General features: G+C 45.6%; 1 protein-coding gene across 1 annotated transcript in view; it reads right to left on the reverse strand.

Annotated features, from left to right (window-relative positions):
- LOC311124021 (kinesin-like protein KIF1A) overlaps nt 1-24,525 on the reverse strand; it is a gene marked incomplete at its 5' end in the record, with an annotated part of 71,424 nt that overhangs the window by 22,439 nt on the left and 24,460 nt on the right. The window contains 8 exons of the mRNA XM_084198241.1: nt 2,826-2,971; nt 3,234-3,295; nt 3,419-3,552; nt 4,299-4,413; nt 15,293-15,319; nt 21,284-21,389; nt 21,481-21,565; nt 21,887-21,953. Coding sequence (XP_084054367.1) covers nt 2,826-2,971; nt 3,234-3,295; nt 3,419-3,552; nt 4,299-4,413; nt 15,293-15,319; nt 21,284-21,389; nt 21,481-21,565; nt 21,887-21,953 — 742 coding nt within the window. The remainder of the gene's footprint in view (nt 1-2,825; nt 2,972-3,233; nt 3,296-3,418; nt 3,553-4,298; nt 4,414-15,292; nt 15,320-21,283; nt 21,390-21,480; nt 21,566-21,886; nt 21,954-24,525) is intronic.

The raw sequence follows: 24,525 nt of genomic DNA on the forward strand, positions 1-24,525 counted from the left end.
GGGTTTGCGCCAGATATAGTGTTTTCCTTGATGGCCAAAAAGCTCAATTTTAGTCTCATCTGACCAGAGTACCTTCTTCCATATGTTTGGGGAGACTCCCACATGCCTTTTGGCGAACACCAAACGTGTTTGCTTATTTTTTTCTTTAAGCAATGGCTTTTTTCTGGCCACTCTTCTGTAAAGCCCAGCTCTGTGGAGTGTACGGCTTAAAGTGGTCCTATGGACAGATACTCCAATCTCCGCTGTGGAGCTTTGCAGCTCCTTCAGGGTTATCTTTGGTCTCTTTGATGCCTCTCTGATTAATGCCTTCCTTGCCTGGTCTGGGAGTTTTGTTGGGCGGCCCTCTCTTGGCAGGTTTGTTGTGGTGCCATATTCTTTCAATTTTTTAAATAATGGATTTAAATGGTGCTCCGTGGGATGTTCAAAGTTTCTGATAGTTTTTTATAACCCAACCCTGATCTGTACTTCTCCACAACTTTGTCCCTGACCTGTTTGGAGAGCTCCTTGGTCTTCATGGTGCCGCTTGCTTGGTGGTACTACTTGCTTAGTGGTGTTGCAGACTCTGGGGCCTTTCAGAACAGGTGTATATATACTGAGATCATGTGACACTTAGATTGCACACAGGTGGACTTTATTTAACTAATTATGTGACTTCTGAAGGTAATTGGCTGCACCAGATCTTATTTAGGGGCTTTATAGTAAAGGGGCTGAATACATATGCACGCACCACTTTTCCATTATATTTTTGTTCACATTTTTTGAAACAAGTTATTTTTTTCATTTCACTTCACGGATTTTGACTATTTTGTGTATTTCCATTACATGAAATCCAAAATAAAAATCAATTTAAATTACAGGTTGTAATGCAACAAAATAGGAAAAACTCGAAGGGGGATGAATACTTTTGAAAGGCACTGTAGATAACAACAATAGAGAGAATAATCTGGTGGCATTGGTAGAGAGTCGGGCGGAGAACAACGCTGTGGGCCAGGTGGAAATCAGTCAGCAGTCTTTCCAATACATTGGAATACAAAAGAAGCAATCCGCCCTTGATGGGCTATCAGCAAGACAATAGACTCTTGCTGAGTTTAGGGACTTTAAATGTATTAATTAATATAATATATATATATAATAATAATATGCCATTTAGCAGACGCTTTTATCCAAAGCGACTTACAGTCATGTGTGCATAAATTTTTACGTATGGGTGGTCCCGGGGATCGAACCCACTACCCTGGCGTTACAAGCGCCATGCTCTACCAATTGAGCTACAGAGGACCACAATGAATGTTCACTTCACCCATCTCTTTGCATAGCCCACCACATGCACTGTTTTCTAACCACATCTGGATGGATCCATATCGAATTACTATGGGACTAAATATCACTGAATGACATAAATATTGGAATAAAGTATGCTAATGCAATTGAAGGCAACAAAATTGTTGCTTACTGAAACACCCAAAGTCATCCAATTGTTGTAATAGGATTTGAAGCAATAGCCTACTCGCGTGTGGTCAACTAATTCAGCACCGTTTTTCGCGCTGCTTTGAGACAAGCATGTGGACTGGTCTTGATAAACCAATCAGATTTGTATTTTCAGTGAATCTCAGTTTGGGTATTGGTTAGTGTGTGGAAATGTTAGGATTATTTTGTTCTTCACTCACAGTCACTTAGTATTCGAGTCCTACTCATTTTTACATTTTACCTTTTTAGTCATTTAGCAGACGCTCTTACGCAGAGCAACTCACAGGAGCAATTAGTGTTAAGTACCTTGCTCAAGGGCACACCGACAGATTTTTCACCTAGTCGGCTCGGGGATTAGAACCAGCGACCTTTCGGTTACAGGCACAACGCTCTTACCCACTAAACTACCACTAAGCTACTCCCGACCAGTCACGTTGTACAGCGCCATATGTTCCTAACGGACACCCTGAGGCCTACATAGGCTAAGTAAAATGCATTTTTGTTTTTCTTTAAATAGAAACACCATAATATTAACCATTTAATCAAGCTACATTTCTAACAGTATAAACTGCACAACAAATACAGGAATAATTTACAAACAAATTATAATCAATCCCATATAGTCTGTTCTAACAACAACAACAAAAATTAAGTCTCTAGTGCAGCCAATATTAAAAACAGTCAAATGCATTCGTGAATTAAATTGCTTTAGCCGACATGTTGCAGTTTATTCATTGTTTAATTATTCAAGGCTCCCTTTGTTATTTCGTTTTTATAACTAAAATGCTTGACTGTTTTTAAAGACATGGATGAATTGTATGCTGTGTGATGGCATGCACAAATGAATGATTGATTGATATACTGTATATTGAAGTAGGCCTTTATGCTGATAAGTAAATTAAAACAGCTACAGTAAACAGCACTCTTAGGCCTACAGCTCCGTGTAATTTCAATAACTTAGCTTCTCAAAGATGCCCTCTGGTGGTCAAACTAGCATTAATGGCAACAATGGCTGACAGTAAAATACCATGACGTCATGCACTCTAACATGCCATACCAAGCTGTGCTGCGGTATGATGCAACTTTTAAAGGAATAACCACTGTGTTGACTCGGGGTGAGAATACTTAAGTAAATTAGATATTTCTGTAGTTAACTAGTAGTTTACTACAATTTGCTAACATTTCTAAAAACATGTTTTCACTTTGTCATTATGGGGTATTGTTTGTAGATGGGTGAGAAATTAAATATGTTTAATCCATTTTGAATTCAGGCTGTAACAACAAAATGTGGAATAAATCAAGGGATCTGAGTACATTCTGAAGGCACTGTATAGGGTGTAGGGTGTAGTACAACACACCTCCTGCAGGAGGCTGAGTTTCTCCAGCTCCCACTGGTGGTCCAGGATGAGGCTGTCACTGCGAGGTCTCCACCCAGCCAGGTTCTCCTCCCCGCGGACGTACGCCACCGAGGTGTCCAGCACCCGTCGACTTCTCCTCTGCATACCTGGGTGGGTAGGGGGGGGGGGGGGGGGGTCACGAGAGGTCAAGGGTGAAGGGGGAAGCAGTGATGCAGCATATCTGAGGGGATCCCGTTTGAGCAAGGCAAGGCAGAATCATTCATCTTGGTCACGTAATGAGTAGCTTTTCAGGATGCTAGGAGGTTTGTGGCTCAGTCATTCTTTGCAGTCTGACTGCAATGTCGTCAATGTCAAATACACACATAGACACACAAACAGTGAGGAGAGGCGATGGAGAAAGTGTCTCACCTGGACTCCCATGATCGGCCAGGTGACATAGGCTGACCTCGTACACACCTGTCACCCGGTTACTGCAGAGAGAAAGACAGACAGAGAACAGACACAGCTAATGGGATTGTTTCCATTGTTTCCATTGATTTAACCATCATCTTCTAGGAATGTTTCTGCTAATAATAATTAGATGTTCAACTCACCCCTCCGCTGCCCTCAGGCTTCCTGTGCCAAACAGGTTTCGGATGGAGCGGGAGGCAGGGAGTTTAGCGTCTCGAGAGTAGAACACCATGCAGAAATCTTTGGTTATGACTGTTGGCTGAGTGCAGTTCTCCATCTAAAGAAAGGAAAAGGGTTTAAAGCTCATCTCTCTGCCTCTTAGATCATAACATCAGATACAGTCAGTAAGTCCAGATACAGTCAGTAAGTCCAGATACAGTCAGTAAGTCCAGATACAGTCAGTAAGTCCAGATACAGACGGGATCATTTTGGATAGTACTGTAAGTGAAGTGCAGGGATCATTTCTGAAACAGTTACAGTAAGTAACTAAAGTCTTCCTGAGAGGTCAGCAGTCTGAGAGCATGGAGCCTTAACTAATGCCAATGTGGTTATACAGTATCTCCAGATTCAGATCAACCAACAGGGTGATGTACAGTTTAAACAGTCTGACAGTTTGGCCTTGTGGGAGAAAAAAAAAACGACATATTGTTGTGGTTCCATAGTTCTAAAATCCGAAACGCAACTGACAAAATCTGAACCAGTCATTATGAGAAGAGTCTAGATTTTCTCAGCTGGTCTTTGTGGATCTAGTGTTACCTCGCGATAGGCAGGAAGGATCATGTAGAGGTACAGTATAACTGTAGAACTATATGTGGTCCTCTGTGGCTCAGAAGGTAGAGCACGGTGCTTGCAACGTCATGGGTTCGATTCCCGCTTGATTAGGATAAAAGCGTCTGATAAATCGAATATATTGTATTATTAACTATATAATATGTTACCTCCAGGTAGGCCGACAAAGGTCATTTATATAACACTATATACAACGATATACTACGTACTGTATACCACTGTGTAATATGTTACCTCTAGGTAGGCCGACAAGGTCATGTAGATCTTCTCTCCGTAGGGAGTGACACGGTTCAGGAGGAGGGAGTTGTGCATGGCGCTGTCCCAGGCAGCCTCGAAGCGATAGAATGTCCTGATGGAGGGAGGAGAGGAGTTAACCATGCAGGGACCTCCTTGTCTGAACACTGAGACATAGTGGTGTCTGGTCTGTCTGTCTCTGATGAATACTACTTCCAAACAGATTATGAAACCTACTCTACTGTTGGAGTATATGTCAGTTTTTTCTGAATAGTCGTGTTGGTACGTGTCACAAATATCTGAAAAGGGTTTGCTTTGTTGAGCTAATAGAGGATATATTTTAATTATTTAGAGGTATTCTTAGTTACAGCTACAAGTTATCGCTACTGTGTGTGTGATGTAATAGCATTGTGTTAGTTAGCATTCGTGGTAACAGCATTGTGTTAGTTAGCAGTAGTGGTAATAGCATTGTGTTGGTTAGCATTAGTGGTAATAGCATCGTGTTAGTTAGCATTAGTGGTAATATCATTGTGTTAGTTAGCATTAGTGGTAACAGCATTGTGTTAGTTAGCAGTAGTGGTAATAGCATCGTGTTAGTTAGCATTAGTGGTAATAGCATTGTGTTAGTTAGCATTAGTGGTAATAGCATTGTGTTAGTTAGCAGTAGTGGTAATAGCATCGTGTTGGTTAGCGTTAGTGGTAATAGCATCGTGTTAGTTAGCATTAGTGGTAATATCATTGTGTTAGTTAGCATTAGTGGTAATAGCATTGTGTTAGTTAGCAGTAGTGGTAATAGCATCGTGTTGGTTAGCGTTAGTGGTAATAGCATCGTGTTAGTTAGCATTAGTGGTAATATCATTGTGTTAGTTAGCATTAGAGGTAATATCATTGTGTTAGTTAGCATTAGTGGTAATAGCATTTGTGTTAGTTAGCATTAGCTTACCGAAGGAAAAACAAACCCTGATCCTCCTATCTATTCTAGACATTCTCTCTGTCAGGAATATGTAGCCTACTGTACGTGTGTCTAAAATACTATTGAGAAAAGGTATTGTTTGATTGCAAGATTAAAATAACAACATTGCTTTTTTAAAAGACACATCCAATAAAGACATTTGGGGATAAAGACAGTAAATAGCATGCAACAGAACAGTTCAGACATAGGTCATCTCACAATACCACGAGGAACGATGACTTGATCAGCACAGAACGAAAGAAAGAAAGGGTGATGAGAGACCGACAGAGGAGAGGACAGGAGAGGGGGAGAGGAGATGAGGGGAGGAGAGGAGAGGACAGGACAGGACAGGACAGGGGTGAGGAGAAATACCTATGGTCTATTCCCAAGGAGATGCTTTGAGAAAGGAGGAAGGAGAGAACCGGATGAAAGGTGAGAGTCAGGAAGAGAGTCTGGTGTGGTTGTGAGCATTGTTGTGATGGAGAGTGACAGGACAGGTGTATTTCTCCCTAGCCTGGTCCCAGAGCTGTTTGTGTCATCTCGTCAACTGGGACCAGGCTACATTTCCCCCTCCATTACTTACAATATGTTGATCTCCTGATCACAATGATGATCAGTGTGTGATTTCAAATCAGTGAACACATTTGATTTGAACACCAGAATGTACTGTTCTTTTTAACTGTACACCTTGTCTGTTCTAGAACACCTTAGTAACAATGGATCAATAGACCCACAGGGATGAAATATTATTTCTGTGTTCTATAGAATTCTGAGGACAGAACCCTCAGATCCCTCTCATGCTATCTTCACTCAGTTTAGTTGTCATCCACCTCATCTCAACCCAACAGAGAGACGCATAGACATTACAGTGCTCTATCTAATTATGTGATCTACCCCTCCAGTTGTAATCTGTAGTGGTAGTAAGTTACAGTACCAGTCAAAGGTTTTAGACACACCTACTCATTCAAGGGTTTATCTTTATTTTTTTACTATTTTCTACATTATAGAATAATAGTGAAGACCTCAAAACTATGAAATAACACATATGGAATCATGTAGTAACCAAAAAAGTGTTAATCAAATCAAAATATATTTTATATTTGAGATTCTTCAAATAGCCACCCTTTGCCTTGATGACAGCTTTGCACACTCTTGGCATTCTCTCAACCAGGTTCACCTGGAATGCTTTTCCAACAGTCTTGAAGTAGTTCCCAAATCAAATCAAATTTTATTTGCCACATGTGCCGAATACAACAGGTGTAGACTTTACAGTAAAATGCTTCTTTACAAGCCCTTAACCAACAATGCAGTTTTAAGAAGAAAAAAAAGTGTTAAGTAAAAAATAGATAAGTAAAAAATATAAATAATTAAAGAGCAGCAGTAAAATAAAATAACAGTAGGGAGGCTATATACAGGGGGTACCGGTACAGAGTCAATGGGAAATAACAGTTGGGAGGCTATATACAGGGGGTACCGGTACAGAGTCAATGTGCGGGGGCACCGGTTAGTAGAGGTAATTGAGGTAATATGTACATGTGGGTAGAGTTAAAGTGACTATGCATAGATAGTAAACAGAGTAGCAGCAGCGTAAAAAGAGGGGGTGGGGTGGGAGAGACAATGCAAATAGTCCAGGTAGCCATGATTATCTGTTCAGGAGTCTTATGGCTTGGGGGTAGAAGCTGTTAAGAACCCTTTTGGACCTAGACTTGGCGCTCCGGTACAACCTGCCGTGCAGTAGCAGAGAGAACAGTCTATGACTAGGGTGGCTGGAGTCCTTGACAACACCGCCTGGTATAGAGGTCCTGTATAACCTTTTGAGGATCTGAGGACTCATGCCAAATCTTTTCAGTCTCCTGAGGGGGAATAGGCTTTGTCGTAGCCTCTCCACGACTGTCTTGGTGTGTTTGGACCATGATAGTTTGTTGGTGATGTGGACACCAAGGAACTTGAAGCTCTCAACCTGTTTCACTACAGCCCCGTCGATGAGAATGGGGGGCTCAGTCCTCTTTTTTTCCTGTAGTCCACAATCATCTCCTTTGTCTTGATCATGTTGAAGGAGAGGTTCTTATCCTGACACCACACGGCCAGGTGTCTGACCTCCTCCATATAGGCTGTCTCATAGTTGTCGGTGATCAGGCCTACCACTGTTGTGTCGTCGGCAAACTTAATGATGGTGTTGGAGTCATGCCTGGCCATGCAGTCATGGGTGAACAGGGAGTACAGGAGGGGACTGAGCACTCACCCCTGAGGGGCCCCTGTGTTGAGGATCAGCATGGCAGATGTGTTGTTACCTACCCTCACCACCTGGGGGCGGCCCGTCAGGAAGTCCAGGATCCAGTTGCAGAGGGAGGTGTTTAGTTCCAGGGTCCTTAGCTTAGTGATGAGCTTTGAGGGCACTATGGTGTTGAACGCTGAGCTGTAGTCAATGAATAGCATTCTCACGTAGGTGTTCCTCTTGTCCAGGTGGGAAAGGGCAGTGTGGGGTGCAATAGAGATTGCATAATCTGTGGATCTGTTGGGGCGGTATGTGAATTGGAGTGGGTCTAGGGTTTCTGGAATTATGGTATTGATGTCAGCCATGACCAGCCTTTCAAAGCACTTCATGGCTACAAACGTGAGTGCTATGGGTCGGTAGTCATTTAGGCAGGTTACCTTAGTGTTTTTGTGCACAGGGACTATGATGGTCTGCTTGAAACATGTTGGTATTACAGACTCAGTCAGGGACATGTTGAAAATGTCAGTGAAGACACTTGCCAGTTGGTCAGCGCATGCTCGGAGTACACATCCTGGTAATTCATCTGGCCCTGCGGTCTTGTGAATGTTGACCTGCTTAAAAGTCTTACTCACATCGACTATGGAGAGCGTGATCACGTAGTCATCCGGAACAGCTGATGCTCTAATGCATTATTCAGTGTTGCTTGCCTCGAAGCTAGCATAGAAGTGATTTAGCTCGTCTGGTAGGCTCGTGTTACTGGGCAGCTCACGGCTGTGCTTCCCTTTGTAGTCTGTAATAGTTTACAAGCCCTGCCACATCTGACGAGCGTCGGAGCCGGTGTAGTACGATTCAATCTTAGTCCTGTATTGACTGTTTGCCTGTTGGATGGTTTGTCAGAGGGCATAGCGGGATTTCTTATAAGCGTCCGGGTTAGAGTCCCGTTTCTTGAAAGCGGCAGCTCTACCCTTTAGCTCAGTGCAGATGTTGCCTGTAATCCATGGCTTCTGGTTGGGGATTACGTACGGCCACTGAGGGGACGACGTCATCGATGCACTTATTGATGAAGCCAGTGACTGATGTGGTGTACTCCTCAATGCCATCGGAAGAATCCCAGACCATATTCCAGTCTGTGCTAGCAAAACAGTGCTGTAGCTTAGCATCTGTGTCATCTGACCACTTCTTTATTGACCGAGTCACTGCAGCTTCCTGCTTTAGTTTTTTCTTGTTAGCAGGAATCAGGAGGATAGAGTTATGGTCAGATTAGCCAAATGGAGGGCGAGAGAGAGCTTTGTACGCGTCTCTGTGTGTGGAGTAAAGGTGGTCTAGAGTTATTTTCCTCTGGTTGCACATGTGACATGCTGGTAGAAATTAGGTAAAACGGATTTAAGTTTCCCTTCATTAAAGTCCCCGGCCACTAGGAGCGCTGCCTCTAGATGAGCGTTTTCCTGTTTGCTTATGGCCTTATACAGCTCATTGAGTGCAATCTTAGTGCCAGCATCGGTTTGTGGTGGTAAATAGACGGCTATGAAAAATATAGATGAAAACTGTCTTGGTAAATAGTGTGGTCTACAGCTTATCATGAGATACTCTACCTCAGGCGAGCAAAAATTAGAGACTTCCTTAGTATTAGATTTCATGCACCAGCTGTTGTTTACAAATATACACAGACCGCCACCCCTTGTTTTACCGGAGGCAGCTGTTCTATCTTGCCGATGCAGCGTATATATGCCGCCAGCTGTATGTTATCCATGTTGTCGTTCAGCCACGACTCGGTGAAACATAAGATACTACAGTTTTTAATGTCCCGTTGGTAGGATATCTGTGATCTTAGTTCGTGTATTTTGTTATCCAATGATTGTACGTATAGGTCTGATGGTAGAGGCAGATTACGCACTCGCTGTCTGATCCTTACAAGGCACCCCAACCTACTTCCCCGGAATCTCTGTCTCTTTCTCATGTGAAAAAAAATGGGATTTGGGCCTAGTCGGGTGTCTGAAGAAAATCCTTCGCGTCTGACTCGTTAAATAAAACATCTTCGTCCAGTACGAGGTGAGATACGTTGTCCTGATATCCAGAAGCTCTTTTCGGTCATAAGAGACGGTGGCAGAAACATTATTTACAAAATAAGTTACAAACAACGCGAAAAAACACACACAAAATAGCACAATTGGTTAGGAGCTCTGGTGAGTAGCTTCAGATCAAACATCCTCCGGTGAGGAGGTCAATTAAATTCACATGGCTTCAGATGAAACAGAACCATCTTCCCCTCTCCTCCTCCTCCACCCCCTCTCCTCCTCCTTCTCCTCCACCCCCCTCTCCTTCTCCTCCACCCCTCTCCTCCTCCTCCACCCCCTCTCCTCCTCCTTCTCCTCCACCCCCCTCTCCTTCTCCTCCACCCCTCTCCTCCTCCTTCTCCTCCTCCTTCTCCTCCACCCCCTCTCCTTCTCCTCCACCCCCTCTCCTCCTCCTTCTCCTCCACCCCCTCTCCTCCTCCTACTCCTCCACCCCCCTCTCCTTCTCCTCCACCCCTCTCCTCCACCCCCTCTCCTTCTCCTTCTCTTGCTCCTACACCCCCTCTCCTCCACCCCTCTCTCCTTCTCCTCCACCCCTCTCCTCCACCCCCCTCTCCTTCTCCTCCACCCCTCTCCTCCACCCCCTCTCCTTCTCCTTCTCTTGCTCCTACACCCCCTCTCCTCCTCCTCCTCCTCCACCCCTCTCCTCCTCCTACTCCTCCACCCCCCTCTCCTTCTCCTCCACCCCCTCTCCTTCTCCTTCTCTTGCTCCTACACCCCCTCTCCTCCACCCCTCTCTCCTTCTCCTCCACCCCTCTCCTCCACCCCCCTCTCCTTCTCCTCCACCCCTCTCCTCCACCCCCCTCTCCTTCTCCTCCACCCCTCTCCTCCACCCCCTCTCCTCCTCCTACTCCTCCACCCCCCTCTCCTTCTCCTCCACCCCTCTCCTCCACCCCCTCTCCTCCTCCTACTCCTCCACCCCCCTCTCCTTCTCCTCCACCCCTCTCCTCCACCCCCTCTCCTCCTCCTACTCCTCCACCCCCCTCTCCTTCTCCTCCACCACTCTCCTCCACCCCCCTCTCCTTCTCCTCCACCCCTCTCCTCCACCCCCTCTCCTCCTCCTACTCCTCCACCCCCCTCTCCTTCTCCTTCTCCTCCACCCCTCTCCTCCACCCCCCCCTCCTTCTCCTCCACCCCTCTCCTCCACCCCCCTATCCTTCTCCTTCTCTTGCTCCTCCACCCCTCTCCTCCACCCCTCTCTCCTTCTCCTCCACCCCTCTCCTCCACCCCCTCTCCTCCTCCTACTCCTCCACCCCCCTCTCCTTCTCCTCCACCCCTCTCCTCCACCCCCCTCTCCTTCTCCTACACCCCCTCTCCTTCTCCTCCATGATTTAGTCAACACATTGATACATGAGGTCTTCCCGTGAGCAAATTATCACACATTGAAACCAGTTATGTTTCTGACCCGCCGCCCAGCACGGCCTTAAATCTGAATACGCTCATACAAGCTGAGAAATGTAAGAGGAAACTAATGTTTCTGTAGGACATTAAAGAGGCAAAAATCGTCCCGTTCATAAAGTTCAGATGTTGAAGGCCGTCCGTTGGCATTTGGACTTTGACGACCTGGTGGGAAAGCTAGCAGTGTGTCTGTCAGAGGAGAGAGGACGGAGAAGAGGAGAGAGGACGGAGAAGAGGAGAGAGGACGGAGAAGAGGAGAGAGGACGGAGAAGAGGAGAGAGGACGGAGAAGAGGAGAGAGGACGGAGAAGAGGAGAGAGGACGGAGAAGAGGAGAGAGGACGGAGAAGAGGAGAGAGGACGGAGAAGAGGAGAGAGGACGGAGAAGAGGAGAGAGGACGGAGAAGAGGAGAAAGGACGGAGAAGAGGAGAGAGGACGGAGAAGAGGAGAGAGGACGGAGAAGAGGAGAGAGGACGGAGAAGAGGAGAGAGGACGGAGAAGAGGAGAGAGGACGGAGAGGTACTGAACACTTCCCCACTGGAGGAGAATAGCTGTTATACCGTAAGGAAGCATTTCACTGTTCGTCTACACCTGTTGTTTATGAAGCATGTGACAAATAACATTTGATTTGATTTGAAGAGCTGCTTCAGCTGAGTCTATGGCCCTTGAGGAGGTATACCCAGTGGGTCATTGAAATGACTTGGAAACAACGTTGATTGAACCAGTGTGTGCCCATTGGGTAGCCTCTTCCATCCAATCAACTACTCACCTCGCTGCTCACACACACACACACACGCACATGCACACGCACACGCACACACACACACGCACACACACACACACACACACTCACACACACACAAAAAACACACACACACACACACAAAAACACACACACACACACACACACACACACAAAAACACACACACACACACACACACACAAAAGCACACACACACACACACACACACACACATACACACACACACAGCAGGCCTAATAGGAGACCTTCTCATTCACATTTGGAAGAGGTATTTCCTAGCGTTTTATTTTCTCTGCCTTCTGTCTCTTCTCTGTAAACCGCCTGACGTTTGAAGCTCCTGGCTCAGTACGTGCACACATTTGTTTCTGCCGTTTTGGGCTCGTTCTCACTGAGGCATAAAATGAGATTTGAAAAAATGTCACAACACAGCAGCAGCGAACGGAGAGAACTGAGTAAGTCGCCCACGTCCCAAACGGCACCCTATTCCCTATATAATTCACTACCTTTAACCAGAGCCCTGTGAGCCCAATAGTTCCCTGGTCAAAAGTAGTGCACTACATAGGGAATAGGGTGCCACAATGGGGACGCACAACCAGTGAAGTGAGTTAAGGGGAAAGATCTACTGCTGATGTAATGGTTACAGGATTCCAGTTTAATGTTAGGGTCTGAAACACCCTGACGCAGGCCGCCAGCCAGGATACTGTAAACGAGGTGTTCCGTACGAACAGCAAGTCCTCAGTAACACTGAGCAATCCTACTGGAACACCGTATTCCTGCTCCCCAGAGAAGCTCCTTCCCCGTTGCTGGGATCTGATGGGAAGGACGCGCCGTTACAGCCTTCGTTGGCCCGCATCCCAAATGGTACCCTATCCCCTCTTTAGTGTACTACTTTTTTGATCTGGGCCCATACAGGGCTCTGGTCAAATGCAGTGCACTATATAGGGAATAGGGTGCCATTTTGGGATGCGGACCATAGAGTGGAGGGAACTCTCAGTTCCCGTTTTTGCTGGGATGTGATGGGAGGGACATAGCCTGGTCCCAGATCTGTTTTGTGCAGTCTTGGAAGGATGTGGTGTAACAGTCGTTGTTGGGATGGGAGGAGGGACACTGTGTCTAAGTCCTGGGGTAGCGAACTAGATTAGGCTCCTGGGGTGGGGAGGCTACTCTCTGAGCGGTTTTCACGGAGACCAATAGATATTATTCTGGGATGACTTTCTTAGAGCGTGGTCCTCCAGCGTACCGCAGCCAGTTGTGAAATATCAACAAAAAATGCATTTCATTAGTAAGACGCTATCAGCTTCTTTGTATGTCTCTTTCTAAAGCCTTGATTGTTTTCAAAAGAAGTCAATTGCATTACTTTATACCAAAGCTTAAAATTATTTTGGACCTCTTTACAATGTTTACAAAGTTTATTTTTGGAAATATGTTTTTATCAATGCTAAAAACTGAACTGCCCGGTTAAGCAGGACCCAACTGAAATCACGATCATTACTGCCCCCTAGTGGCAATGCAGAGGTTTGTGAAAGGTTGAAAATCAACAGAGTGAAGAAACAGTAAATGGGAACAATTCATGTTTGTTTCACCTCATCAAATGGTCATATTTGTAACCTTCTAGAATAATCTGCTGGTTCAGGTTAATATTTCATCCAGGTGTAAGATGACAGTAACAGTGTCAATAATAACAGTTAAAGTATGGACTGTAGTTGACCCGTGAATGACCCTCAAATGTCTAGATTCTGGCTTGTAGCTTGTTTTGTAAAAGTCCCTGTACAGAAGCACCGGCCAAAGAGGAGACAGAAGCTGAAAATGCTGGCCCCACCTCCTACAGACACAGCCAGCCAAGTTCAGCACATACTGTGGGAAGCAAAGCAAGCCGTGCATGCAGCCCCAGTACACCATCAGCTTTCAGCCCCAGTCCCCAGACCCAGCAGTCCCAGCCAGCCCCAGTCCCCAGACCCAGCAGTCCCAGCCAGCCCCAGTCCCCAGACCCAGCAGTCCCAGCCAGCCCCAGTCCCCAGACCCAGCAGTCCCAGCCAGCCCCAGTCCCCAGACCCAGCAGTCCCAGCCAGCCCCAGTCCCTAGCCTTCAGCCCTAACTTCAGCCTCAGACCCCGTTGTCTCACGTCAGATAGTGCGACGGCTGTCTGCTCTGATCTGTCTGATAACTCACAAACAATCATTAAAAGACGTTTGGCACAATATGCTGTCCTAACATTCTAACACAACCCCTTTCATCCTCAAAAAGAGTCAAGAGTTAATCTTACCAAAACTATAAACCTGTAGCTAATATTGACTTTTTTTTATTTTTTTATGAGCAAATCTTCACTACCTAATTCTACATCTAGCAAGGGTGTTTTGTGGTGGTAGAATCAGTATATATGAAATTCTGGTTCAGCCAGCAAATTCTTGCTGGCTGAACCAGTCTCAAATCAATCCAAATGAAACGAAGGGCAGGGATTCTAACAACGCACTCAATGCTGAATTAGCATTAGCACTTAGCTCCCTCCTAGCTATTGTACTGGAAGTTCTAGCTAATGCACAAATTAGCTTTCAGGATATTTTTTTTCTTTCTGCTGCTGTGATTAAGTGCACCGAGTTCAACAACCCAGCTGACTGCTCTCCGTGATGTCATCACATTGGCCAAATTGTTATAGAGCAGCGAGGCACAGTGCCAGCTGTCAGTCAGATGCACATGCTGATTTCTGAGAACAGTCCCGTAACTTCATCAACGAGCTGGCAAACTAGCTACCGTATGGCCATTCAAACAAGCTTGCACTAGCCTGCTAGCCGGAGCAGGTTTGCTCAGCTGATCGAGCAGGGGTTGCCGTAGCAGCCAGTGCGTCATAGCTACTGAGAGAGGAGTGATTTTCAGAATTAGGAACTAGTATTAGGCGGATGTGCAAAATCTAGATTTATTTTTTTTTAGATGAGTTCCACGTCCTACAAGACAGATCGGTTGAGGGAGGAGTGTCAGGTAGGAGTGACGCCATCTGACACCATCTGACACCATCTGACACCATCTGACGTGAGACGATGCCTGAGACCCACAACAGCTCAGCAACAAACACACATCCAGGGGGGTGGGGGGGGGGGGGGGGTGCATATCAGTCCCTCACATCTCCTAAAGAGGGAGAGTAGGAAACAACAAAGAAAGAAGGGGGGAAAAAGCAGGGGAGGAGCGAGAGAGAGCGAGAGAGAGAGAGAGAGAGAGAGAGAGAGAGAGGGAGAGAGAGAGAGAGAGAGAGAGAGAGAGAGAGAGACCGAGCGAGAGAGCGAGAGAGAGAGAGAGAGCGAGAGAGCGAGAGCGAGAGAGCGAGAGAGAGAGAGAGCGAGAGAGCGAGAGCGAGAGAGAGAGAGAGAGAGCGAGAGAGCGAGAGAGCGAGAGAGCGAGAGAGAGAGAGCCACAACCCACAGTGGAAAACAATGGGAACTGAATGATGGATGGATGACTAGAGTTTAAAATGGAGTGAGAGTGAAAAGATTAAAATAGATATTACAGGTACATGACAAAGAAATGTGTTTTCTAATAGTAAATAGACAATCATTTTATTGAATCATAGAATGGGAGAAGAGGGATTTGATTTAAATCATATACCTAGGCATGTCCGAATCAAGAAACTGTCTGCAAAAACACAAAACAACATTGTGTTAGTGGACTGGACTGCAGGGAGAGACACGTCAGCAGCAGCATGTTGTCCCTTACTGATGACCTCACAGCATATCTGTTTGTTCCTGTATGATGGCAGCAAAGCCATGTCTGAGGAATGGTATTTGGGTTAGGGGAAAGGTTACCAGCAAAGCAGTGTGGTTAAACCATAAGATAGAAGGTCACAATACTAGTACATTATCATGTGAAAACATCTCCATAACTTTGATACATTCAGACGTTATACACTAACAAGCCCCTCCTGTAGGTAGGACAGAAAAATGCAGGGCTGTGCTAAGTGAGTTATGGTGTGTAGTTATGCTAAGTGAGTTATGATGTGTAGTTATGCTAAGTGAGTTATGGTGTGTAGTTATGCTAAGTGAGTTATGGTGTGTAGTTATGCTAAGTGAGTTATGATGTGTAGTTATGCTAAGTGAGTTATGGTGTGTAGTTATGCTAAGTGAGTTATGGTGTGTAGTTATGCTAAGTGAGTTATGGTGTGTAGTTATGCTAAGTGAGTTATGGTGTGTAGTTATGCTAAGTGAGTTATGATGTGTAGTTATGCTAAGTGAGTTATGGTGTGTAGTTATGCTAAGTGAGTTGTGGTGTGTAGTTATGCTAAGTGAGTTATGGTGTGTAGTTATGCTAAGTGGGTTATGTGTGTAGTTATGCTAAGTGAGTTAAGATGTGTAGTTATGCTAAGTGAGCTATGGTGTGTAGTTATGCTAAGTGAGTTATGATGTGTAGTTATGCTAAGTGAGTTATGGTGTGTAGTTATGCTAAGTGAGTTATGGTGTGTAGTTATGCTAAGTGAGTTATGGTGTGTAGTTATGCTAAGTGAGTTATGGTGTGTAGTTATGCTAAGTGAGTTATGGTGTGTAGTTATGCTAAGTGAGTTATGGTGTGTAGTTATGCTAAGTGAGTTGTGGTGTGTAGTTATGCTAAGTGAGTTATGATGTGTAGTTATGCTAAGTGAGTTATGTGTGTAGTTATGCTAAGTGAGTTAGCATAGGACATCATGCCAGTGCATGGTGGATATGTGGTCTTGAAATGGCAGGAGGGTGTATCCCACGAGGATCAACATCATCCATCAATGTTTTTAAAGGTACTGAGCCACTTATAAGCCTTACTCCATAAGGTCTTATATAGATCTATGTGAGGATGGGGACTGAGTGAGATTATAGTAACAGTTAGTGTAATTATGAGGTGAGAGGTGAGTATGCAGTGACCAGGGTGAGAGGCAGCATGGAGGTGGTGAGGTGGGGTGGTAGATGGACATACAGAAACCAGCAGCAGACAGACTAGCATTAAGGGGGAGCCAGCATAGCGGTGACATAAATAACCTTCAAGATAATAATAATAATAATAATAATAAGATGTTGTTACAGGCCTACTTATCTGAAGGATCCATGACAGGTATGTGGTCAAAAGGATCGATCACGGTCAATCGATCACAATCAATATGATCATATTTTTTGCACTATAAATGTTTGTTTGTTTTGTGCCACCTGTGCAGAAGGATGGGGAAGTATTGTTGTCTTTCTCCCACTGATCATGTGACCTCCTATTTCTAGGCTGGTAGAACCACATGCTGTTTACCAAGCATCATGGGGGGGGGGGGGGGGGGGGTTACCAAGCATCATGGGGGGGTTCAGCCTCTTTGCGTGGAGTTGGTTAATCAGTCAAGCTGTGCATCTTGACCGCGTGAGCTTCATCAAGCGTTCTGACCCATAGCTGCCTCACATATGGGTACCATGCATCAACATGTGTGCAGTGAACTACAGTTTCAAAGTGTCTTACGGTAATATACAGTAATATGAATGGTGTCCAGGCATGTATACGGACAGAGCCGACTGTACACTCCTTTGGCACAGTTATAGAGTGTTGTGTTAGAGTGGTTAGGGTCTCTGTGATCCTCTGGGGGAGGTTGCCATAGAAATAGAAGGAATAGAACTGCCGTCCCCATTCAAGTCAATGATGGCATAATGTGTGGACTGGCGGCCATTGCGAGCGTACCCATGAGTTTACCAGTAAAATTGCCAGAGTTTCCAAGCCCATTCTATTAATTATATTTCTGTGGAGGTTGCTCTGTGTCTGTGAGGTGTGTTGGGGCTATGTTTTTTAATTAGGCAAGTCCGTTAAGAACAAATACTTATTTACAATGACGGCCTACACCGGCCAAACCCGGACGACATTGGGCCAATTGTGCGCCGCCCTATGGGACTCCCAATCACAGCCGGTTGTGATACAGCCTGGAATCGAACCAGGGGGGTCTGTAGTGACGCCTCAAGCACTGAGATGCAGTGCCTTAGACCGCTGCGCCACTCGGTCTGTAGTGACGCCTCAAGCACTGAGATGCAGTGCCTTAGACCGCTGCGCCACTCGGTCTGTAGTGACGCCTATAGCACTGAGATGCAGTGCCTTAGACCGCTGCGCCACTCGGGAGCCCATGTGGCTGGCACAGATGAGAGAATGTGTCTCCAGAGCACAGCACTCCGGAGCTTGACACATGCTAGCGTTTCCATAGTGATCGTGATTGTGCCATTTCAGTTTTGAAACCCCCGCTGACGACTGTGAATCCAAAGGCAGGAGAAACACAATGTAAATGGAGCACTGTTGTGGTTGTACTGTGTTTCATTGGTTATGATGCAAATCTAACATTTTCAGAACTGTAAATTAACTGTATAGTATCAAACAGTTCACAATTATGTTGATAATTCCAACAAAATAACAGCTGGAATTCTCTATATAACTTATATATTGAATATAACTTACACTACATGGCCAAAAGTATGTGGACACCTGCTCGTCGAACATCTCATTCCAAAATCATGGGCATTAATATGGAGTTGGTTCCCCACTTTGCTGCTGTAACAGCCTCCACTCTTCTGGGAAGGCTTTCCACTAGATGTTGGAACATTGCTGTGGGGACTTGCTTCCATTCAGCCACAAGAGCATTAGTGAGATCGGGCACTGATGTTGGGCGATTAGGCCTGGCTCGCAGTCAGCGTTCCAATTCATCCCAACGGTGTTCGATGGGGTTGAGGTCAGGGCTCTGTGCAGGCCAGTTAAGTTCTTCCACACCGATCTCGACAAACCATTTCTGTATGGACCTCGCTTTGTGCACAGGGGCATTGTCATGCTGAAACAGAAAAGGACCTTCCCCAAACTGTTGCCACAAAGTTGGAAGCACAGAATCGTCTAGAATGTAATTGTATGCTTTAGTATTTAAATGTCCCTTCACTGGAATGTAGGGGCCTAGCCCAAACCATGAAAACAGCCCCAAACCATTATTCCTCCTCCACCAAACGTTACAGTTGGCACTATGCATTCGGGCAGGTAGCATTCTCCTGGCATCCACCAGGAGAAGAACATAGGGAAGGACATTCAACAAGCACAGCACTTACACAAATGACTGATGATTGGCTGAGAGAAATTGATGACAAAAAGATTGTGGGGGCTGATTTGTTAGACTTCAGTGCGGCTTTTGACATGATCGATTATAGTCTGCTGCTGAAAAAACGTATGTGTTATGGCTTTACACCCCCTGCTATATTGTGGATAAGGAGTTACCTGTCTAACAGAACACAGAGGGTGTTCTTTAATGGAAGCCTCTCCTACATAATCCAGGTAGAATCAGGAATTCCCCAGGGCAGCTGTCTAGGCCCATTACTTTTTTCAATCTTTACTAATGACATGCCTCTGGCTTTGAGTAAAGCCAGAGTGTCTATGTATGCAGATGACTCAACTCTATACATGTCAGCTACTACAGCGACTGAAATGACTGCAACACTTAACAAAGAGTTGCAGTTAGTTTCAGAGTGGGTGGCAAGGAATAAGTTAGTCCTAAATATTTCAAAAACTAAAAGCATTTTATTGTGGACAAATCATTCACTAAACCCTAAACCTCAACTAAAAGTTGAGGTGACTAAACTGCTTGGAGTGACCCTGGATTTTAAACTGTCATGGTCAAAACATATTGATACAACAGTAGCTAAGATGGGGAGAAGTATGTCCGTAATAAAGCACTGCTCTGCCTTCTTAACAACACTATCAACAAGGCAGGTCCTACAGGCCCTAGTTTTGACGCACCTGGACTACTGTTCAGTCGTGTGGTCAGGTGCCACAAAAAAGGACTTAGGAAAATTGCAATTGGCTCAGAACAGTGCAGCACGGCTGGCCCTTGGATGTAGACAGTGAGCTAATATGAATAATATGCATGTCAATCTCTCCTGGCTCAAAGTGGAGAAGAGATTGACTTCATCACTACTTGTATTTGTGAGAGGTATTAAACATGTTGAATGCACCGAGCTGTCTGTTTAAACAACTAGCAGACAGCTCAGACACCCATGATTACCCCACAAGACATGCCACCAGATGTCTCTTCACAGTCCCCAAGTCCAGAACAGACTATGGGAGACGCACAGTACTACATAGAGCCATGACTACATGGAACTCTATTCCACATTAAGTAACTGATGCAAGTAGTAAAATTAGATTTAAAAACAGATGAAAATACACCTTATGGAACAACGGGGACTGTGAAGCAACACAAACATAGGCACAGACACATGCATACACACACACAATAACATACGCACTATACACACACGTACACATGGATGAATACAAATACAAATACAACCCAGATTCGTCAGTCGGACTGCCAGATGGTGAAGCATGATTCATCACTCCAGAGAACGCATTTCCACTGCTCCAGAGTCCAATGGTGGTGAGCTTTACACCACTCCAGCCTATGCTTGGCATTGCGCATGGGGATCTTAGGCTTGTGCGTGGCTGCTCGGCCATGGAAACCCATTCCATGAGCTCCCGACCAACAGTTCAAGGTGCTGATGTTGCTTCCAGAGGCAGTTTGTAACTCGGTAGTGAGGGTTGCAACCGAGGACAGACGATTTTTACGTGCTATGCGCTTCAGCACTCTATGGTCCCGTTCTTTGAGCTTGTGTGGCCTACCACTTCGCGGCTGAGCCGTTGTTGCTCCTAGACATTTCCACTTCAAAATAACAGCGTTTACAGTTGACCGGGGCAGCTCTAGCAGGGCAGAAATTTGACAGACTGACTTGTTGGAAAGGTGGCATCCTTTGACGGTGCCACGTTGAAAGTCACTGAGCTCTTCAGTACGAGCCATTCTACAGCCATTGTTTGTCTCTGGAGATTGCATGGCGGTGTGCTCGATTTTATACACCTGTCAGCAACAACTGGTGGGGCTGAAATAGCCGAATCCACTAATTTGAAGGTCTGTCCACATACTTTTGGCCATGTAGTGTATATTTTCAAATCATAACCAATCATCTAACAGACCATAGTATACAGTTGTCTTGTGGGATATCTCTGATTATAAACTGGGCGGTTCGAGCCCTGAATGCTGACTGGCTGACAGCCGTGGTATATCAGACCGTATACCACAGGTATGACAAAACATGTATTTTTACTGCTCTAATTACATTGGTAACCAGTTTATAATAGCAATAAGGCACCTCAGGGGTTTGTGGTATATGGCCAATATACCACGGCTAAGGGCTGTATCCAGGCAGTCCGTGTTGCGTCGTGTTAAGGACAGCCCTCATCCGTGGTATTATTGGCCATATACCACACCCCCTCGTGCCTTATTGATTAAATAAACTGCGTTCCAAATGGCACCCTATTCCCTATCTAGTCCCTATTCCCTGTATACTTCTTTGTGTGTGTGTGTTTGTGTGTGTGTGTGTGTGTGTGTGTGTGTGTGTGTGTGTGTGTGTGTGTGTGTGTGTGTGTGTGTGTGTGTATGTGTGTGTTGGTCAAAAGTAGTGCACTGTATAGGGTGCCATTGGAGACGCAACCTATGTCTATGGGTCCCTATGAAGGGTAGAGTCTGGTAGGGTCCCTTGGATAGGGTAGAGTCTGGTAGGGTCCCTATGAAGGGTAGAGTCTGGTACATACCTGTCCTCCTGCATGGGCCTGACATACCCAGCTGACAGGATGTTGAGTGACAGGATGTTGGGGTCTATGATGGCATCGTCCCCCTCGGGAGAGTTACGGATACGACCTGGGGAGAGGAGGAGGAGGAGACTTTAGTGTGGTCCATAGATATTGATGTTGTTATACAGACACAAACAGTATGTCTTGAACAGACTCACCCACAACCAGTTCCCGGACATCCTTCCACATGATGTCTCTACCTGTCTCATGAACGATGGTCACAGTGACGCGCCTCTGGATACCCTGTGGGGGGGGGGGGGGGGGGTGAGCGAGAGAGAGCAAGAGAGAGCGAGAGCGAGAGAGAGAGAAAGAGCGAGAGAGAAAGAGAGAAAGAGAGAAAAAGAGAGAGAAAGAGAGAGAGAGAAAGAGCGAGCGAGCAAGAGAGAGAGAGAAAGAGAGAGAAAGAGAGAGAGAGAGAGAGAGAGAGATGAGAGAAATATTGAGATTGAGATATAATTTGGTCATTAAGCAGACTTTAAGTTCTTTAAGAAAGAGGAAGCATTGTGTTCATACAGTACACATCAGTTCAATCATAACTACTTCTCCACTCCCTGAATGACCTACCTGGTGCAGCATGAACGTCCCATGGCAAGGCATGCCTCCTCTATGGTCCACCACTGCTGGGACGTAACTGTAGGAAACAGAGAGAACCATCATTTATTCTCCTGCACGGTAACAAGACTCTCATTGACTTCACATCGGCCAATAAGTTGAGAATGACGTTAATGCTGTTACTGTATTTGTTATGACATGAACATTCCACGTTGGTAATAGATTTCTAAATGTAAACTATTTGGAAATCAATAGAACGTTCAGAGAATAATAATTTATTTCACGTAATACTGGGATCATCGATTAGCAGCATCTGTTGAGGTGAAACAGGAGCTTTGCCTCTGCGCGTACAGTACTGTGTCTGTGTTCCAATGTCCATACATATATTCCCAAATAATTGTTTCACTCTTGGTAGTATGCTAGTGTGGGTATTGGAAGGTAGCTTATAGTAACCTTTTGAGCGTGAGTGTGGTGAAATGGGATACTATAAGCTACCTTCCAATACCCACACTAGCATACTACCAAGAGTGAAACAATTATTTGGGAATATATGTCCTCCCGGGGAAGGACTGCCCGTTCCATGATCTCGCCATCACGGTTGACAACTCCGCTGTGTCCTCCTCCCAGAGTGCGAAGAGCCTAGGCGTGACCCTGGACAACACCCTGTCGTTCTCCGCCAACATCAAGGCGGTGACCCGCTCCTGCAGGTTCATGCTCTACAACATTCGGAGAGTACGACCCTGCCTTACACAGGAAGCGGCACAGGTCCTAATCCAGGCACTTGTCATCTCCCGTCTGGACTACTGCAACTCGCTGTTGGCTGGCCTCCCTGCCTGTGCCATTAAACCCCTACAACTCATCCAGAATGCCGCAGCCCGTCTGGTGTTCAACCTTCCCAAGTTCTCTCACGTCACCCCCCTCCTCCGCACACTCCACTGGCTTCCAGTTGAAGCTCGCATCCGCTACAAGACCATGGTGCTTGCCTATGGAGCAGTGAGGGGAACGGCACCTCTGTACCTTCAGGCTCTGATCAGTCCCTACACCCAAACGAGGGCATTGCGTTCATCCACCTCTGGCCTGCTGGCTCCCCTTCCTCTGCGGAAGCATAGCTCCCGCTCAGCCCAGTCAAAACTGTTCGCTGCTCTGGCACCCCAATGGTGGAACAAGCTCCCTCACGACGCCAGGACAGCGGAGTCACTCACCACCCTCCGGAGACATTTGAAACCCCACCTCTTTAAGGAATACCTGGGATAGGATAAAGTGTTCCTTCTAACCCCCCCCCCCCCCCCCCCCCCAAATTGTAAAGTGGTTATCCCACTGGCTATAGGGTGAACGCACCAATTTGCGAGTCGCTCTGGCTAAGAGCGTCTGCTAAATGACGTTAATGTGCCCTTGAGCAAGGCACTTAACCCTAATTGCTCCTGTAAGTCGCTCTGGATAAGAGCGTCTGCTAAATGACTAAAATGTAAATGTAATACTTCATAGAGTTGAATATAGAACACATATATGGTTGTATATACACTATAGTAATTTAGTATTTATATACAGTACCAGTCAAAAGTTTGGACAAACATATTCATTCAAGGGTTTTTCTTATTTTTACTATTTACTACTTTGTAGAATAATATTGAAGACATCAAAACTATAAAATAACACATATGGAATCATGTAGTAACCAAAAAAGTGTTAACGAAATCTAAATATATTTTAGATTTTAGATTCTTCAAAGTAGCCATCCTTTGCCTTGATGACAGCTTTGCACACTCTTGGCATTTTCTCAACCAGCTTCACCTGGAATGCTTTTCCAACAGTCTTGAAGGAGTTCCCACATATGCTGAGCACTTGTTGGCTGTTTTTCCTTCACTCTGCAGTCCGACTCATCCCAAACCATCTCAATTGGGTTGAGGTCAGGTGATTGTGGAGGCCAGGTCATCTGATGCAGCACTGCATCACTCTCCATTTTGTTAAAATAGCCCTTACACAGCCTGGAGGTGTGTTGGGTCATTGTCCTGTTGAAAACCAAATGATAGTCCCACTAAGCCCAAACCAGACGGGATGGCGTATCGCTGCAGAATGCTGTGGGAGCCATGCTGCTTAAGTGTGCCTTGAATTCTAAATAAATCACAGACAGTTTCACCAGCAAAGCACCCCCACACCATCACACCTCCTCCTCCATGCTTCACAGTGGGAACTACACATGCAGAGATCATCCGTTCACCCACACCGCGTCTCACAAAGACACTGCGGTTGGAACCAAAAATCTCAAATTTGGACTCCAGACAAAAGGAAAGATTTCCACCGGTCGAATGTCCATTGCTCGTGTTTCTTGGCCCAAGCAACTCTCTTCTTCTTATTGGTGTCCTTTAGTAGTGTTTTGTTTTGCAGCAATTCGACCATGAAGGCCTGATTCACGTAGTCTCCTCTGAACAGTTGATGTTGCGATGTGTCTGTTACTTGAACTGTGAAGCATTTATTTGGGCTACAATTTAAGAGGCTGGTAACTCTAATGAACTTATCCTCTGCAGCAGAGGTAACTCTGGGTCTTCCTTTCCTGTGGTGGTCCTCATGAGAACCAGTTTCATCATAGCGCTTGATGTTTTTTTTTGACTACACTTTCTCCGTATTGACTGACCTTCATGTCTTAAAGTAAT

This window comes from Coregonus lavaretus (genome assembly GCF_964263955.1).
Source record: "Coregonus lavaretus genome assembly, contig: HAP1_SCAFFOLD_1363, whole genome shotgun sequence".
Taxonomy (NCBI): domain Eukaryota; kingdom Metazoa; phylum Chordata; class Actinopteri; order Salmoniformes; family Salmonidae; genus Coregonus; species Coregonus lavaretus.